The following is a 17811-nucleotide window of genomic DNA, read 5'->3' on the forward strand; positions in this document are numbered from 1 at the left end:
CATGGGAAGCCACCAAAGATGAATGCATTGCATTCAAGAAGTTCATTAAGAGTTGTGCAAAATTATAACAAGAAACCAAGAAGGATGTAGTTGTAGCGCTTCACAGAAGGCTTGAGTAGCTAACTTTAATTTGTGTGATGATTTTAAAATCTAATAAAATGTTCATGAAACATGTTGTAGTTTTTACTATGGTGCCATACAGCCCACCTTCACCCACACAGTTTCACCCCTCATTGGCCCTGAACACCCCCCCCCCCCATAAATGTGAACACCGCCCCCATTTCAATTCCTGGGGAAAACACAGAGCAAATGGGACAAATGCTCATTGTTGTCAAAAAAGTGGGGTGTGGTGCCGAGGAATGTGCAGGGGGCTGGGGGTGGAGGGCAGGAGCAGTCAGAGCTGCCAGCCCCCTCCTGCAGGGGGAAAGGCAGAGCTGGGCAGGGGCGGCGGCGTGCCAGCGGGGCGGGATGGGTTCCAGCAACAGCCTCATGTGTGGGGGAGGGGGGCACCTGGGATGTCCCATTTTCTCTTTGGGAAATAGGGTCGCCCCTGCCCCTCCCGCTCCCTCCCTCCCTCCCTTTGCTTCCCTCCGCCACTTCCCATTCTAACCCTCAGCCCCGCCCGCGCTCCCACCCATGGGGTCCTCCGGCCCCTAGGGGGCACTCTCCGCGCCGCCTCCCCTTCCCGGCCGCGCAGGGTGTCTATTCCAATGCCTGATTACAACCCGCGCCGCACGGCTGCCCTTCGGCGTGTTTCTTCGGGCAGGGCCGGGTTGGGCCCTGTGCGCTCCGACACTGGTGGCTGATCGCGGGAAACAGGCGCTACGAGGCAGCCCCGCCAGACGCAGGACCCCGGCCCTGCCGCGACGCTCGGCTCTGGACGTGGTGGGCCAAGATGTCGACGAAGAATTTCCGAGTCAGCGACGGGGACTGGATCTGCCCGGACAAGAAGTGAGGGGGGCCCGGGGCCGCCACGGACGCGGGGCGGGGCCCCAGGGCCTCCCGGTGAGGGGAGGGAAGCGGGACTCGGGGGAGCTCAACGTCCTCGAGTCTTCTCCCTACAGGGCACCGGAGGCGCCGTTTGCGGGGCTGTTGAACGGACGGGTGGCTTCTGCTCAGACGCACCCCTGCCTCTTAGCACCTTCCTCCCTGCGGGCGTCCCGGCTGCCTCAGGCTGCCTCAGTGGGGCCCGAGATATGAATAACGCCTTTTAGATCGGCGCCCTGCAACTCAAAGGCCTCCCCGCCCGGGGGGCTCAGCTCCTCTACGGACGGCACCCCAGGGTCACTGCGCTCTCGGGGCGGTGACGCGATGGCAGCTCTGCACCGCACAGAAAGCGAACGGGCCCTGATCCCGTGTGCCTCCCCAGAGCCCGATCGCTGTCGGTAGGGGTCTGTCGGTGCAGGGGTGTGTCTGAGCAGAAACATTGCAGAATCAGGACCATAAACTGGAAAGTGTCATGGCTACAGGAGTACCGGGTACTTACAAATCTGCCGTGAAACCCAACAATCCTTCAGGCTTATTTATAGTTCTTCAGTTTGGTTCCCGTGTCTTTTGAGAAAATATTTAATAAAGAAAGTGAGATATTTGCCCGGAGTGCTTTATGAAAAACAAAATATTTGCCAACTTTTGCCAGATGTTTACAGTTAATGAAGGTCCTACTGCTATTATTGTGAAGCAGAGAATCCTGACAAAATAAAATGGCCAGTGGCCTTTTTTTGGTTTGTTTTTTGCTGGTCTGAAATGTGTATTTGTACAACAAAAGGAAAACTAGCCACCCTGTTATAAACAGCTTATTTATGTCAGAAGTTAGAAAACAAAAAGTCATTTTTAAAAGGTTCTTTGAGTTTCTATAACAGTTTTATTTTAGCTACAAAAATTAAGTTACCAACATTAAAATCATTTAAGGTGGGAAAATGTCATGATTCATTTTGCAAAACAAAGAAAACTTTATAGGAATTTTCATCTTTAAAATATTTTCCGAATACTAATTGCTATTATCTTTATCCTCTCCCCTTTTTAAAAAAACTGTTCATTGCCCTTCATAAGAATATATTTCTTTTTTCAGGTGTGGAAATGTTAATTTTGCTAGAAGAACCAGCTGTAACAGATGTGGTCGAGGTGACTATCTTTCCCATTTTGATTTCCCTTCTCTCTCATCCCCCAAAAAGAATGAAATGTTCAATCTTATAAGAAACTTCTTGAAAATTATTTTTTTAATCTGTTTTCAGAAAAAACAACTGAAGCCAAAATGATGAAAGCTGGAGGGACTGAAATAGGGAAGACGCTTGCTGAAAAGAGCCGTGGCCTGTTCAGTGCTAATGATTGGCAATGTAAAACGTATGTTGGTTTTGAAACTTAAATATTATTCCTGCCACAAATCTTTTTAATTGACTAAAAGGTTATGTATCTTGGATATTTAACTCAGTCAGAATCAATGTGGCTTTTAGTGAGTAGGCAAGAGAAATTGGGACCGACTTTTTTTTTTTTTGTGTGCTTTTTGAAATAGGTTTTATATGTTTTCACATTAGATTAGTTTTTAGTTTTAGTTTTTTCTGGACGACAAATATTTAATCAGTGTGGCTTTGACAGACAGGATGGTCTTTTGATTATAGCACAGGATTGGAAATATGTGTTCTGTTCCTGATCTGGCTGAAAAACTTCCTGTCTGACTATAGGCAAGTTACTTCAGTTCACAAGCTACTGTGTGTGTGGATTTTTTTTAAAAAGAGATGCGAGTGGGAGAATAAAACTTACTTCATAGTGACTTTGTGAAGTTTCGGAAGGTGCAAAAGAAGGGAAAAGTACAGAGAAATTGTTTTTTCACAAACTTCATTCATATGAATACTTGTATTGTTTGAAACTTTTATGGAAACAGATTTTTTTCTGATACCCTGATTTTACGACGAGCTTCGTATCTCCTGAGACCCTCTTAGTTTTGATTTATCTATTCCGTCTTTGTTAATTCTACATAAAATTTCCAATCTCTGAAACCTGTACTTATTAGAATATTTTTCCATCTCCAGAAAATGCTAATTGAATTCTAGTTGACGTTTATGTCAAATTTCAGCTTTACAACTTGCACTTGCACCTGTGTTCCTACACTTTGGATTCATGCTCTCCTATCCCCCCTCCACCCCCAATTCTTGTCCTTTTCCCACTATTTTCCATTCTTCCTCTGTTGTCTTCTACCTCTGCTGCCTTTTTTAATAATCCAAGCACCTTTCCCCAATATATATAGAACCCTTGAAAAAAAGTTACAGGTAAAAATGATTTCTGTGCAGTTATGATGTGAAAATTCCTTTTATGCCCGAATATATGCCATTTTATTACTATAATATGATTTGCTCTAGATATGTGCATGTATATGCATTTTAATCTTGATCATAGCTGTGCCTCTCTTGGGGCTCTTTGGGTTGACTACATGACTCAAGCCTGTGATCCTTATGCTGGCAAAATTCTTATAGACTTCTCTGGGAGTTGCGTGTACATAAGTATTGCAAGAGTAGGCCCTGGTGATGTTACAATTGCCTATTTGTTTAGTAGTGAACTTAAATCACAGCTAATCGATATAAATTGATTTCATTTTTTTCTGGAGCATGTTGCCTAATTCCCAAGCTCTTTAACGTGAAATAAAATGTTGCATTTTTACACTTACTTTCTTTTCCCTCCCCCCCATAAAGTTGTGGCAATGTGAACTGGGCCAGGAGATCAGAATGTAATATGTGTAATACTCCAAAGTATGCAAAACTGGAGGAAAGGACAGGTAAGATGAATTTGCATGTTTAAATATTCAGTTCTCTTCATAAACTTAACTTAAATCAAGTAGTCATTTTTAATAGGTGTAGCAATGCTAACTAGTCTTCCTTTTGCATATCCCATCCTTGTAAGTCTATATATGTGCTAAGTATTACTAGTATGTAAAATACAAGTGTGACAGTGGTTCACCTCAGGAAATCCCCTAAGGTCATACAGTTTAAACCACTTTCTCAGTTTTCATGAAGATACAGTATTAAAACAAATTCTTAAATAAATTTCCAACAGATTATGCTTAAGCCCAGGAGATGTTAATTTTGAATTTCTGATATGTAGCCATAGAGACCATCTACACTAAACTTATAAGTCAGTAGTAGGTTACAACACATTTCCAGTTTGTAATATAGAATGGACCATAACTATTTCATAATCAAGCGATAGCCTTGGTCATGTTTTGGATATAATAAAGTGCCATCTGCATTACAAAATGGAACCATATTATAACTAGGTCAGGGTTGCAACCATGTTGTAGTTGGAACTGAATGTTCTTTAAGCAAAAATGTGCTTGTAGCAGAAATTGTGCTTTAAGCAGAAATGTCAATTCAGTGATACTCCGTTTTCCTCTGCTTTCCTTCTGAGATCGCCCTATAAATGTAGGGTTAAACAAAACGTGCAAAAAATATTTTTGGGGGACTAGATTATCCCCTGAGCCAAATTTGCCTGGCAAATCTATAGGGTGACAGGGATTGTGTTTCAACTTTCTTGATTCTCAGGCCCACTCTTGATTGTATTCAACTTAAAACTGCTAGCAAGGAATATTAAATTCCACTTCTGCGTTATGGACTATAATGGACCCTACATCATGGAAGTATGGCAGTGGTGGAGCAAAGCCCTCTCTGCCCTGACATGCCCTGTGGGTCAGAAGGAGAGGCAGGGTCTGGCTGCAGCACAGATGCTTCAGCAGGGTGTTTTCCTATGCAAGAGTGATTCTCTGCTGGGCATTTGCAGCCTAATTATGGCTCCTTTGTGGCACTTGGCCCTTAGTTACGTAAACAGTTGCAGTGGAATGTATTTCTTTCATTTACCTCAAAGCTTACCTCAGCTTCTCAATTAGATATGTAAAAACTATTTTTGATACACTTGTGTGAGAACAGTTCAATGTCTGCTTCCTTTCAGATTGCATAACATTCTTGGTGTAGGTTTCATGATAACTTATACATCTAGAAACATCTTCTATTGGATTTTAATCAAATGTGGCATAATAAAAGTATTTACCAAAGACTTTGTATTTAACGTAATTGAATTTACACAATATAAGGGATTATGTAGTGCATTCTTATTTTACATTCTAATTTGCAGGATATGGAGGAGGTTTTAATGAAAGAGAGAATGTTGAGTATATAGAACGTGAAGAATCAGATGGGGAATATGATGAGGTGAGATTATGTATAATTATTACATTGGAGGAACATAAGTTAAAATGAAGAGATTTGTGTTTAAGAGCACGTATCTGGCAGGGAAGCCTGGCTTAAGAAACTAACTCAGGGTATGTCTATGCGGCAAGCACTACAATGAACACAGCTGCAGTTATAGCATTGTAGTGTAGACACTTCTTGCAGCGAAGGAAGGGGGTTTTCTGTTGCTGTAGTAAATCCACCCCCTTGAGATGCGAGGGCAACAGAAGAATTGTTCCATTGACCTAGCTGCCATCAGTAGTGGGGTTCAAGCTTTGACCTAGCTACAGCTACCTTAGGTTGACCTGACCACATCCCTCTGTTCATGAAATTTTTCTGAGTGATGTAGCTACGTCGACCTAAGTTTTAGGCGTAGACCAAGCCTCAGCCACCCAGGCTCAGGGTGAGGGAAGCTAGCTGTACAAATCTTTTGAATTACATCTCTTGCCGATTCATATGTGAAGCAGAATTCATGTTGAATCTGGAAAGGTGTGGGGGGTAAACGTCTAAAAATCAGTTAGAAATTAAATTTAACTGTGGTTCGTGTTTCATTAGTTTAACTGCTTGCAAGATCTGCTTTAGATTTCCTATGCTATTTTCTTTAGGGTGCTCCTACTGCTTCCCAAATATACTGAAGTCTGTTATAAAGCAGTCTTGTAAAGCACATGCTGTTTGATTACATCCAGATTATTGATGAATTTATCAGAATATAGACATTGGGATGTGTCTTTATTTTAGATCTACAGTAGGTTTTTGCTGAGTACTTTTGGGTCATTCAACTAAGATTTCATGGTAGAAATTTGCCTTCTCTGTCTCTACACAGCAATATTTTTTTTTATTTGTAATGAAAGTTGTCTTTACTATTTTTCACTTTTTCCCACGAGTCTTACAAAAGTCTTAGTTCATTATAGTCTTTTCATATTAGCTCGTAGGAGGCTGCTTGTTTAATATACTGTAATTAGTCTTACTTATGGTGGAGTGGACAGAAACAAAGTGTGTGTCACTTACATTATTTATCTGCAATTAGTTTGGTCGCAAAAAGAAAAAATACAGAGGGAAGCCAGTTGGGCCTGCATCTATCCTGAAGGAAGTAGAAGATAAGGAATCTGAAGGGGAAGAAGAAGAGGATGAGGATGAAGATCTTTCCAAGTATAAACTGGATGAGGTAAAATAATCCTTGTTCTTTATTACTGCTAACATACTGTGTTCTTACTAAGTGAGATTGGCCTTAATTCTTAGCTGCTTGTAAATCAGTATTGTTATACAATACATAAGTTATAAGTAAGGATGATATGCTCTCCTAACCTCCGTATACATCTTGGAGTGGGATATGTGTGTATTGGAAGAATGCATGAGCTGAGGAGAGTTTGTCAGCCTGAACTCTGTATTTGTTGCTTTGAATGACTGCTGTCAGAATCTTATCACTTAAACTTACATTTATATTTTAACTTTGGGAACAGAATTAATCATTGTGAGAAATATATGTTTATATAGGATGTCTTAATAGGTAGATCCAGTAGAGTATGGTGAAAATGCACACTAAAATCTTTACTGCTGCACTATTTCTGATGTTTTCAAAATATCTAAAATAAATGTCAACATGGACTAGACATGTTCCAGATGTCTTCTGTTAAATGATGCTGGCTTTATTTTTAGCTATAAAATTGAAATAAATATTCTCCTGATCTGCAGTTTTGTTTTTAATACAGAGTGATTGTTAAATATTAGTTGTTCCTTTTAGACCATGATCATGAAAAGACTTGTGCACATGTTTACTTTTACACACTGACCAAAATCAGTGAGGAATTTGCAGAATTGGAACCTAAGTTTGGTAGTGAGATAGACTTCCTCTGAGCCTGAGACTTCTGCCAGACATCTGCCCAAAATCTTTGTCTCATTTTTTTTAAGACACTGAACTGTAATACAAATGCTGGCATTATAATTCACTACCTAACTTTTTAATTATTCAGTCATTATGCAGGTTTTTGAGGATCACTTTTTTCAGTCCTATTTTATTGCTGTTTCTGAAATTGTTTTTATGTAGCTATTTGATTTTTAACAAGCTGCACTCAATGCTTGAGGGTTTTTTGTTATCTTAACAAAAGAGAACTAAAAAAACGGATTTGAAAAGATTGGCAATATGCTCCAAATAAACTACAGACAAGAGCAAGTAAAAACTACTACTCCAAATGAAAATAGTCTAAAATGTAATCCTGCTTTCTGCGTATTTTCTTCATATTTAAGTCTCCAAACCTAACTAACAGTCTGCATTTTTTCAGGATGAGGATGAAGATGAGGCTGATCTCTCAAAATATAATCTTGATGCCAGCGAGGAAGAAGATGCTAATAAGAAAAAGAAATCCAACAGGCGCAGTCGCTCTAAGTCTCGATCTTCCCACTCACAATCTTCATCGCGCTCATCCTCCCACTCAAGCTCAAGGTCTAGGTCAAGGTAAACGGGTACAGGTCAAGGGTAACGCCAGGCAAAATGTCAGTATCTAACTTCTTTATTTACATCTTTTTTTCTTGATTGACTTATAGTTTCAGTTGTTAATGTGACAGTTTTATATATTCAGTTTACGCAGGTAGATTACATTTTTATAATGGCCTTTTGTAGCTCCACAGTTTTAAAAGTGAGGACTTCTTTTAGTTTATCACTTCGCTTTCAGTGAGTTAATGTTTCAGCTGTATCTGTAACAAATATGGCTTATAAAAACAGGAAAGCTAGCATGTTTTCAAAACTATGTGTAGTCCTTTTGGCTTGCTATTAAGTAGTCGCATTTAATGTGAAATAGATGCTTTTTTGGAAGTACTGAGGATTGTTGGGAGAAAAGTAGACAAACTGGGAGGCGGGGATAGTAAAGTAGGAGGTAATGCAATCAGAGCAGATAAAGTAGAAGGCCACTATTGGAAAATGCCTTGAAGGTGAAGATAAGAAATTTGAGTTTCATGTGGTAGAAAAGGGGAAGTCAGTGGAATGATTGATTAAGATAATTATGATGTGGTTAGAGCAGTGGTTCTCAAACTTGTTCCACCACTTGTGCAGGGAAAGCCCCTGGCGGGCCTGGCTGGTTTGTTTACCTGCCGCATCAGCAGGTTCGGCCAATCGAGGCTCCCAGTGGCTGCGGTTCGCTGCTCCAGGCCAATGGGAGCTGCTGGAAGCAGCGCGGGCCGAGGGACTTACTGGGAGCCGCGATCGGCCGAACCTGCGGATGCGGCAGGTAAACAAACAGGCGCAGCCCGCCAGGGGCTTTCCCTGCACAAGTGGTGGAACAAGTTTGAGAACCACTGGGTTAGAACATCAGGCAAGGAAGATGATCTTAACTGAGTTTGCAGGGTCTACGTGGGTCTCAGTGAGGCCAGATAAAAGCTCTAATTTGCACATTTAAAGAGAACACAGAAAAGCTTATTCTCAAATCAGTAGCGAAGCAACCATTTAATAAACACATCATTTTACTAGTTGGTTGCAAAATTTCTCTATTTCTTAAGCTCCTTAATACTAACAAACGTAAGATTAACCCACAGATACCTAACTAGTAGTAGTATAGCTAAGAATTAGTTATTGTAGGAGGAAGCTTCAATTTAACCATAATAAATTGCCCAAGTTGAAACTTGGTGAATAGCCTCTTGGTTTAGGAGAATTTGCACCCGCAGAAAAATCCATTAGGATGGTCTCAACACTTAAACTGCTTCTCTCTTTAAAATATCAGCTATTGTTTTGCCAGACTTTAAGGTAAGTGAGGCACACTTTGCTTTTGTCTCTGAAGTGGCCAGGATTTCAAATACGTGAAAATCAGCTTTCCTTTTTCATTTGTGTCAGGATGTGTATATTAAATGCTTTACTTGGCCTACATGACACCACATTGCCCCTGCACGGTCCATTCAAAACTCATTTGCTAAGTGCACGATCCTTGCCTGACTTTTGAATCCGCTACTGAATTCCCCTTTTTCACTGCATAAAGTTTCTTCTATACAGAATGCCCTCCATGAACAGATCCATAGATCACTATCCTTTCCTTGAAATGCCTCCATAAGGCCCACATAGGCTATAGTGCCTACAAGAAGCTAACCAAATATTATTGGCAGAGCTGATTGGCACTTGCCAATTTGTTTATCAAAAAACACATTTTGATAGTACGTTTCATTTCTCTTCTTCCACCCTTCATCTTAGAGTCTGAGCTCTGTGAGGCGGGGACTGTGTCATCCTGTGTGAACTGCACCTACTGCATGGGAACTACTGGAATGCAAATAAGATTATCTGTCATATTTTTTTTTTTTTTAAAAAAGTATAAAGTACTATCAGCTCAGATGAAGGGTCAAACATAAATTCACAACCCTCAAAGTTGATGAAAAGTAGTTTAATTTATTTTGTTTCTCCTGGGATCTCCCAGTGTTGCGTGTAATCTTGTCATGGGTACTTCAATACATATTCTCAACATTGGGCTGAGTCTTCATTTAATTAAACATAAATGTATGTTCAAAGGGTTTTGAGTTCTCCTTGAAGGATTTTTTTGTTTTTTAGAAACATAAATCTTATCTTGCTGGAAATAAAAGTGCAGGCTATTCTTGTTCTGCATAATATGATGAAATAGAGACAATGGTAACAATATTTATTGGGAGTTATGGAATTAATTGACCAAATAGTGCCTGAAAAGATTATTAAAATTTGATTTGACATGTCTTGTCTTCAAAATAATTACAGTTATACCAGCTTGCATTTTAAGGAGACCCCATCAATTTGAAAATTGCATTAGTTTACTTTAAAAGAACAGGAGGACTTGTGGCACCTTAAAGACTAACAAATTTATTTGAGCATAAGCTTTTGTGAGCTACAGCCCACTTCATCAGATGCATGCAGTGGAAAATACAGTTGGAAAATACAAATGGCCCATCTTGATTATCACTACAAAAGGTTTTGTAGTCTCTCCTGCTGGTAATAGCTCACCTTAACTCATCACTCTCGTTATAGTGTGTATGGGAACACCCATTGTTTCATGTTCTCTGTGTATATAAAATCGTCCTACTGTATTTTCCACTGCATGCATCTGATGAAGTGGGCTGTAGCCCACGAAAGCTTATGCTTAAATAAATTTATTAGTCTCTAAGTTGCCACAAGTACTTTTGTTCTGTTTGCAGATACAGACTAACACGGCTGCTACTCTAAAATTAGTTTACTTGTAACTTTACAATGTTTTTAATACCTGAGATTTCCATAAGTTAGCAAAAAAAATTTACTCTTGTGTGTGCATTGTGCCTTTTATACAGAGGAAACAATGAGACTGATTATAGGCAGTTTCGCACTTGCTGAAAACAGCCTTCTAAATATTAACAAGTGAATAACAAATCTTGACACTTTTTAAATAATTTGTTTAAGAAACGTTCATGATAGTGTTTTTGGAATACTATATCAGATACTAGGACTCCTAATTTAATACACTTCTAAAAATCCAAGGTGATGGTGTCCCATTAAGGTGCAAATTCAAGATTTGGGTTGGATTCATGAAATAGTTAATGGGTAAGCAATCATTTTATTAACTTTACCGAATAACTGCTACCCTACTTACTTTGTCTGCTTTCACAATTTAACTAATAGTTCTAATGACAACTTTCAGTATCTTAATAGGAAGCCATTAATAAAAACCTTAACTTCTTTATGCCATTCCTTATATATTGGAACTTCTGACTAGAATTTATCCATTAACAGTTGAAAGTAGATAAATGACTCCAATGTACAATCTGGCAAAACTTTAAAGACCAAATGTGTTTATCTCTTTCATGAATCTGGGCCCCAAGTACCTTAATGTATGATAAATAGCTGCATCTGCATATTGTTAAAAACAATTTATGAAAGAAAATGAATATTAATTTTTGAAAAGTTTCAGATATTAAGAACTAGTATTTCAGATGCTCGTATGCATTGAGCAAAATTCTAGAAGTAATTTTACAATAATCATGTCTCATAAGGCTGTTTAAGTATTGGAAAAATCCTCCATGTTGTTTCAGGTCCCATTCAAGAAGCTCTTCCAGTTCCAGATCAAGATCTCGTTCCACTTCCAGAGAACATTCTAGATCTCGTGGGTCGAAATCAAGGTGAATGAGGTAGTTTTCTCTCTGCTTTGCAGAGAGAAATTAAAAGGGTAGCAGAACTGATTGCTTGTTTGTTTCTCTAAAAAACTATTTTGACTTAACTCATTTTCAGCATGGAAATCAGTTGTTCCCAGGTCCAGTATTCCAAGGAGTTACCACTATTAAATGAAATAATTATTCTTGAAAATGCAAGTTTTTTTATGAGAATATTTTTAAAAGTCTCGCCTAAAGCTAGGCAAGTGAATAACCCAATGTCTGCTGTATGTGAAAGCAAGAGAATCTGAATGCATATTTTTGCTTAAAATAATTCTTGCAACTTTATTTACTGTTTCCTCTGGCGATTAAGTGTGAAATATTAGAAGATGTGCTATATTCTTATTTTGTATATGTTGGTAATGTATATGAACCCCCATTAGACAACACTGTTGAAACATTATTGTAAATGTGGGGGAAATATGTGAAATCACTGATCAATTACTCATGTAAGTAACCCACTGAAGTCAGTGAGATTACTCACATGTGGTCAAGGCAAGCAAGACTTGGTCCAGATTTTCTGGGTATACTCATTAGAGTCTGATTTAGCTGGTCTTTTTGTATAGCAATTATTGAACTGTGCATGGCAGCCAAAGCTAGCAGTTAGTCCTTGTGATGAGTTCACTGAGGCTTTCTGTTGACAGAAGTTTCTGCAGTAGAATGCAAATCCACCTCTTCTTTCCATTCCTGGAGATGGCCCCTATGGTGTGAAACAAGTGGGACAGGGCATCTAAAAATAATCTTGCATCCCTTGTATGGCACTGACTTCTTGAGTGTTCTCATTTAAGGGGTGGAGTATAAGCAGGGATTCCATTATCTCCTAAAGAGAAAACTGTGGAAGTGCTCCATACAGCCACTATGGGTATGTTTACGTTGCACACTCCTTATGGCAGCATGTGAACTCCCCTCCCCACCTCTCTGACCACAGTATAAATGGTGTAGATAGTGAATGTTTGGATAAAGATACACCTGACGCTTATGGTAAATACTCTGCATGGCTCTCTACACAGCCAAGCAGTGCCTCTCTGTCCACACTGTTGTTTTTAGCAGTGTAGTGTAGGGAAAGACTTTGGCAGTGGGGAAAGGCTCTGCTGCTGGAGCTTTCCTCCCCTGCTGGGGAAGACTCCAACAGTGGACAGAGAAGCTCCAGCAACTCCCTGTGGTAGGGAAAGGCTCCAGCAGCAGGGAGCTGCTGGAGCCTTGCCCCACCACAGTGAAAGACTTTGGGAGGAGGGGAAGGCTCTGGCAGGGGGGAGGGAGTGGGAAAAGGTTCCCACTCCCTCCCCCCTGCCAGAGCCTTTCATTGCCCCATGTAGCTGCATACTGAAGTGTGCACGCATCCTGCTTTTTCACTGTGGCATGGAGCTACACTTACTCTACATGCTGCAGCCAGTGGTGTGCAGTGTGGATGTATCTTCTGAAACGGTTGTTTAGCTGCTCTGAGGGAAGGATTACTCCCTCATTCATCCTGCATTTGCCCAATGTCCATATTGGCTATATTTGTCCTGGGGATTAGTCTGAATTTTAGCATAGTGAGAATTGCAACTGCTATGAAGTTAAGTAATAAAAGACAAAGCAAGTTATTATTTGACACCCCGTTGGTACTGAAGCAACAAGTTCAGAACAAGTTATTTTTAGGGTACAAAATTGGTTTAAAAACTGGATTTCAGACCTTCCTGTCTATTAAATTGCTTAACATTTGTGACAGGTTTCAGAGTAGCATTTGTGAGTACTTTATTATTTACAAAAGATTGTGAAACATTTCTGCAGAAAAATATGCATGTTTGATATCTGAAAAAGTACTGTCAGCAAGTCGTCTTTGTCTGGTGGATTTAACATTGGGCTTGAAGTCAGAAGGTCCTAAATTCTATTTCCATCACCTTGTCCGGCAGCTTTTTCAGATCCACAAATATGATTTTTTTTCTTGAGAAAGTAGCTGATTTTTGTAAACATAGATGAGAAAATGCCATGCAAGGTATTTTGCTAACATTTTTAGTTTATTAAAATTCAGTTTAGCAAAAGTCTTGCAAACTCAAATAGGTGAATTTGGGTGGGGGGGAATGGCCATTTTTGAGATTTCTTCCAATTTTAGTAATTTTTTTAGGCAGTTTATTTTTGAAGTAGCCTTGGTTTAATGATCCATAATGGAATATGTGTACTAATGGTAAAATGAAACATGATTTTTAAATAGCTTATTAAATCTGTAGTTCTCCAGCCTCTCACTTTATGGACTGTACTACTTAGCACGAGTATAATCTTCTTGTAGGCCATCTCTCATCCCAGTCTCCTGCAGTATGTTTAACAAAAAGCTTAATTCTGGAGAACACTGGGAAAAGATTCCCAAACCACTGGTCCACAATACCATATTTCAAAAGCATTACTTTATAAATAAGTATTTTCATTGTTAAGATAGAAGTTCTTATTGGCTATTAACTAAGAAGTAAGTATTAAAATACCTACAAATACATTTTGTAAAATGTTGTGGCAAATCTTGTATTGAATGTTCTTGGATCTGAACTCTGTAGTAGACTTTTGCTGACTTCTTTGTATTATGCACAAATTAAATCAAATTTATTTCTTAATCAATAAAGATCCAGCTCCAGGTCCCACAGGGGGTCTTCAACCCCAAGAAAAAGATCTTACTCAAGCTCTCGTTCATCATCTTCCCCTGAGAGAGGCAAGAAGCGGAGTCGCTCTAGATCTTCTTCGCCCGGTGATCGCAAAAAAAGACGATCGAGATCACGGTCACCCGAAAGGTTTGGGTTTATGTAGAATAAGAATGGGTGCATTTAAAATGTGTGTAATACACTTTCTGAAGAAATAAAATGAACTGGGAAAGGATTGAATTTTATCAGTTATTCATTTTGGTATTTAGAAATAGGTTTTCGCCCTCCCTCTCCCAATTACCATGCTGTTTTTTAAAACATAGATTTTTTTGATGGTTTTAAAACATTTTCTTTGCAAAATCTCCTGTTAGGACCATGTTCCATAGAAAAAGACCTAGATTACCATTCTTTCAGTGTTTGAAAGGGCTAATGTACTCCGTTGCTTGATTAATTTTCATAAATGAATACTGTGACATCAAGGAATTGTAAATTTAATATGAAGTGTGGCAAATTTAATACTAAAAAGTGTAATACATTAGTGAACCTAAACAGAAGGTTTCAGATTTACATGTTCAGTTTATATACTACCCCATCAAATAAATTAGTCTTCTAACTATTGTGGGTGTGAGTGATCAAATTAATTTGAACTTACTTCTTTGCATGCTTTCTCTGTTTGTATCTTACAGACGCCGCAGGTCGTCATCTGGATCTTCCCATTCTGGTTCCCGTACAAGTTCTAAAAAGAAATAATGTATTAAAGTTCACATCTTTAAAAAAAAAAAAAAAATCCAGTCCAGTGCATGAGGCATATTTTTAAGAACTTGGTGTCTTATTTGGTCAGAAGTGCAAAATCTGCTAGTAGAAGTGCATGTTCGTCCTTGCTTTCTGGGAAACTGCAGCTTTGTTCATTCATTAAACAAAAAGTAAGGTAGCATTTTAAGCCATAAATTCTCCAGAGTAGGTGTGTACTTTTCATTATTCCATTTATCTCCTCAGATGTTGCATATTTGTATTGTTAAACAATGTATAATTGGGCCCACTTATTTTGGTACTACCAAATGGTTTGTTTTTTAATTTTTACGGCTCCAACCCATTACATTATTTACCGCTGTGAATGGAGACAGGTTGATATGTGTAGTCCCACCCTCCAAAAGAGAGTTCCCTGCACATAACAGCTCCTGAGCTTCTTTGATGCACTTTTGATAGGACCAGAGGACATTAATACAATTCTAAGGCTAAAGTATCCCATAGGGGGAGGTTTTAGGCCAGGCTTCCAATTTTTCTGTATTTAAACAAAAGTTGTGATGAGTGGCAGTTCTCTCACTGACATTTAGTGCAGACGCCCGATTCCCGCACCCAGTACTAAGTTCTGGGTGCGTGAGACTTCCCCTCTCCCAGCTTGAAGCCTTTTTGGATCATTAAGCACTCTCTTCTCCATAGCTGAGGTCTGTCTCAAAGCTGTAAGTCTCTGTGGAGATTCAGCCTATTTGATCCTGTCTCAGCCAAGGAAAAGCTTGCTTTCTGCAGTAGGTTGCTGAGTGCAATTTAATTTCCATGTGTATGAAGTCTGTGATCCTCTCTTAGAAAGGGGACAGTCTTGTATGGACTTATAATGCTGAAATCAACATTATGTAGCTACTTTTGAAGTGATGGGGGACTTTATGAAACTAGTTTATTTGGAATTACAGTACAAGGTTGTAGCCTCTGCAAGCCACCAGTCAAAGATGAATTTGGGCTGGAGAGAGCTATTTTTTTCCACACTAAATTTTACTTGTGGTAGATAAACTGCATAAGATGTTCTCCTGAAATACAGATAAATCTGTGCTTCTAAATAAATGTGATCAAAGATCATCACTGTCCCCCGAAACTTTATAAAATTTATGGCTTAAAATGCTTTATGAAATTTGTTTTACTAGCAATATCACATTAAAGCCTGGTCACTCTTGAGCTCTGTTTGGTTAAGAAAAATTTGTGTTAACAGTTATCTTCAGTGGCATCATAAGGTAAGTATGTTAAGGGAAAATAATGTTTTTTAAAACAAAAAAGCAATATATCTGTAATTATTTGAGTAGTAAAACTTCCAACATCTTTGACAGTTGCTTTTGTAAAATGAACTTCACAAAGACAAACGGAGCAAAATTACATTCTGCTTTCCTTTTTTAAAAAAATGACTTTTTAAGTTTCTTTTGGACTGATTTGACAGAGCAAAATGTTTTTGTTGTAGAAATATTTTGATAATCTTTTTGCAGAAAAAATTGCCCTGCAACTACTACTTTATTGTTTTCTTTTATATTTCCTTGCTAAGTGTAGTTTAGATTGCACAAGAACAGTTAGTCTCTTTTAACTGTGCCTCTGACTTCAGGAAAGTCTACCTACTAAATTGTAAAAATCAGATCTATTAGAAGCTATATGTTACCTTTTGGTTTATTCTTGTGCTTTGTATTAAAATTGTTGCTGTACTTAGATAAAAGTTTTTAAATTTAGCAAATGGTAAGCTACAGATAACTCTGAGGAAAATTATGGTTTCATTTGGCTTATATAAAATGTACTAGGTCATTTCATGAAGAAATGATTCTGCAGACAAATGTAAATAAAGCCTGTGAGTCAATTATACAATGAGTGTTTGTTTAGACATGTAGAACAAATCTTTCTATCTGTTGGCTCTCTTTAAACTTTCCGCAACGCTAAGTCTTTTTACTCTGTTTAAAATATCTGTGATGTAAGAAGAACTAGCAACTTAAAAGCAGAAGCAGTTAATCCAATCCCAGCATGTCTCATAAAGTACAAGCAATATCCATTCTTATTAAATAAAAAAAAAAAAACCTGGGCAGTAGATCAGAATCAGGCCTGCTTTGTGTAAAACATAGATTAATCTTAGGGCTTGTTTCAGGAAAAAGAAATTAACTTCCATAGCCTAATGTTATAATTTGACTACAGTAAAATATTGTTCCATGGCCTTCTGCTTGGCCTTGCACATGTCCTAAGTAAAGACCTTTATAATTAGATTATAAATAACAGCTATAGAGTAAATGTTGGGAGTTCCTACAGACCTCTTTTAAACCTGGAAAACTTAGGGCATGGCTACACTTGCAGATGTAGAGCGCTGGGAGTTAAACCAGCCTTTGGAGGCCGCAGCAGGGAAAATGCTGCCGAGTGTTTACACTGTCAGCTGCAAACGCACTGGCGTGGCCACATTAGCAGCTCTTGCAACGCCACAGAGAGCAGTGCATTGTGGTAGCTATCCCAATGTGCAAGTGGTTGCAACGTGCTTTTCAAATGGGGGGTTGGGGGTGGAGTGTGACAGGGAGTGTGTTGGTATGTGGGGAGAGAGAGAGTGGGGTTTTGGGGAACTAAGAGCGTGTTAGCTTGCTGTCTTGTAAGTTCAGACAGACCCTGCTCCCCCTCCCATCTGTCTCACACACTCACAGCAAGCATCATTCCACACTAATGGTTGCTTTGTCCTGGAGCAGATAAGCATGCTGGCTGTCAAAAACGGAGCTTTGAAAGGACATAGCCGCATTCTACAGCCGATTCCAAAACAATGACAAGAGTGGCCACTTGACTTAAGGGGATTATGGATGTTTCCGGAGGCCGATAATTGCGCAGTAATGCAACACCTGGTTCACAGTGACCCTGGGGCGTTTCAGCCAAGGCGCAGCGTGGAGGTGGATTACCAGGAGCGCTCCTGCTGCAGAGTCCAGGCGCTTTAAGTGCCTTGTCAGTGTGGACGGGTCGTGAGTTAGGGCGCCTGAGGCTGCTTTAATGCGCTCTAACTTGCAAGTGTAGCCAAGCCCTTATATTAGCCCAGATGAAGGGAAATTGGTCTGGTTTGGAATAAAAGAAACGTCTTCATGGAAATACATGAAGCGATCTTT

At 39.3% G+C, this 17811-nt stretch overlaps 1 protein-coding gene across 3 annotated transcripts; it reads left to right on the plus strand.

Moving 5' to 3' along the window:
* Nucleotides 1-743: 743 nt before the first annotated feature.
* On the plus strand, nucleotides 744-16552 carry ZRANB2 (zinc finger RANBP2-type containing 2). Of its 3 annotated transcripts, none has more exons than XM_073357347.1 (10): nucleotides 744-951; nucleotides 2069-2121; nucleotides 2232-2340; nucleotides 3684-3766; nucleotides 5116-5192; nucleotides 6238-6375; nucleotides 7490-7662; nucleotides 11214-11300; nucleotides 13922-14086; nucleotides 14623-16552. In XM_073357347.1, exons 1-10 carry the CDS (start codon nucleotides 896-898, stop codon nucleotides 14684-14686), a joined length of 1005 nt encoding a protein of 334 aa, XP_073213448.1. In that variant the 5' UTR covers nucleotides 744-895; the 3' UTR covers nucleotides 14687-16552. The 3 variants fall into 3 exon arrangements, with proteins under 3 accessions (XP_073213448.1, XP_073213449.1, XP_073213450.1); XM_073357348.1 differs by having other exon boundaries at nucleotides 921-1005; XM_073357349.1 differs by lacking the exon at nucleotides 744-951 and adding an exon at nucleotides 1064-1478.
* Nucleotides 16553-17811: the final 1259 nt, after the last annotated feature.

The sequence above is a fragment of the Lepidochelys kempii genome, chromosome 8 (assembly GCF_965140265.1).
Source record: "Lepidochelys kempii isolate rLepKem1 chromosome 8, rLepKem1.hap2, whole genome shotgun sequence".
NCBI lineage: Eukaryota > Metazoa > Chordata > Testudines > Cheloniidae > Lepidochelys > Lepidochelys kempii.

What these genes read in the sequence shown, in the direction of transcription:
- ZRANB2 (XM_073357347.1), top strand. Translation starts at nt 896, where the DNA reads ATGTCGACGAAGAATTTCCGAGTCAGCGACGGGGACTGGATCTGCCCG. An exon ending in CCAAGTATAAACTGGATGAG is followed by an intron (nt 6,376 to 7,489) that starts GTAAAATAATCC and finishes GCATTTTTTCAG; the next exon opens with GATGAGGATGAAGATGAGGC. An exon ending in TCTCGTGGGTCGAAATCAAG is followed by an intron (nt 11,301 to 13,921) that starts GTGAATGAGGTA and finishes TAATCAATAAAG; the next exon opens with ATCCAGCTCCAGGTCCCACA.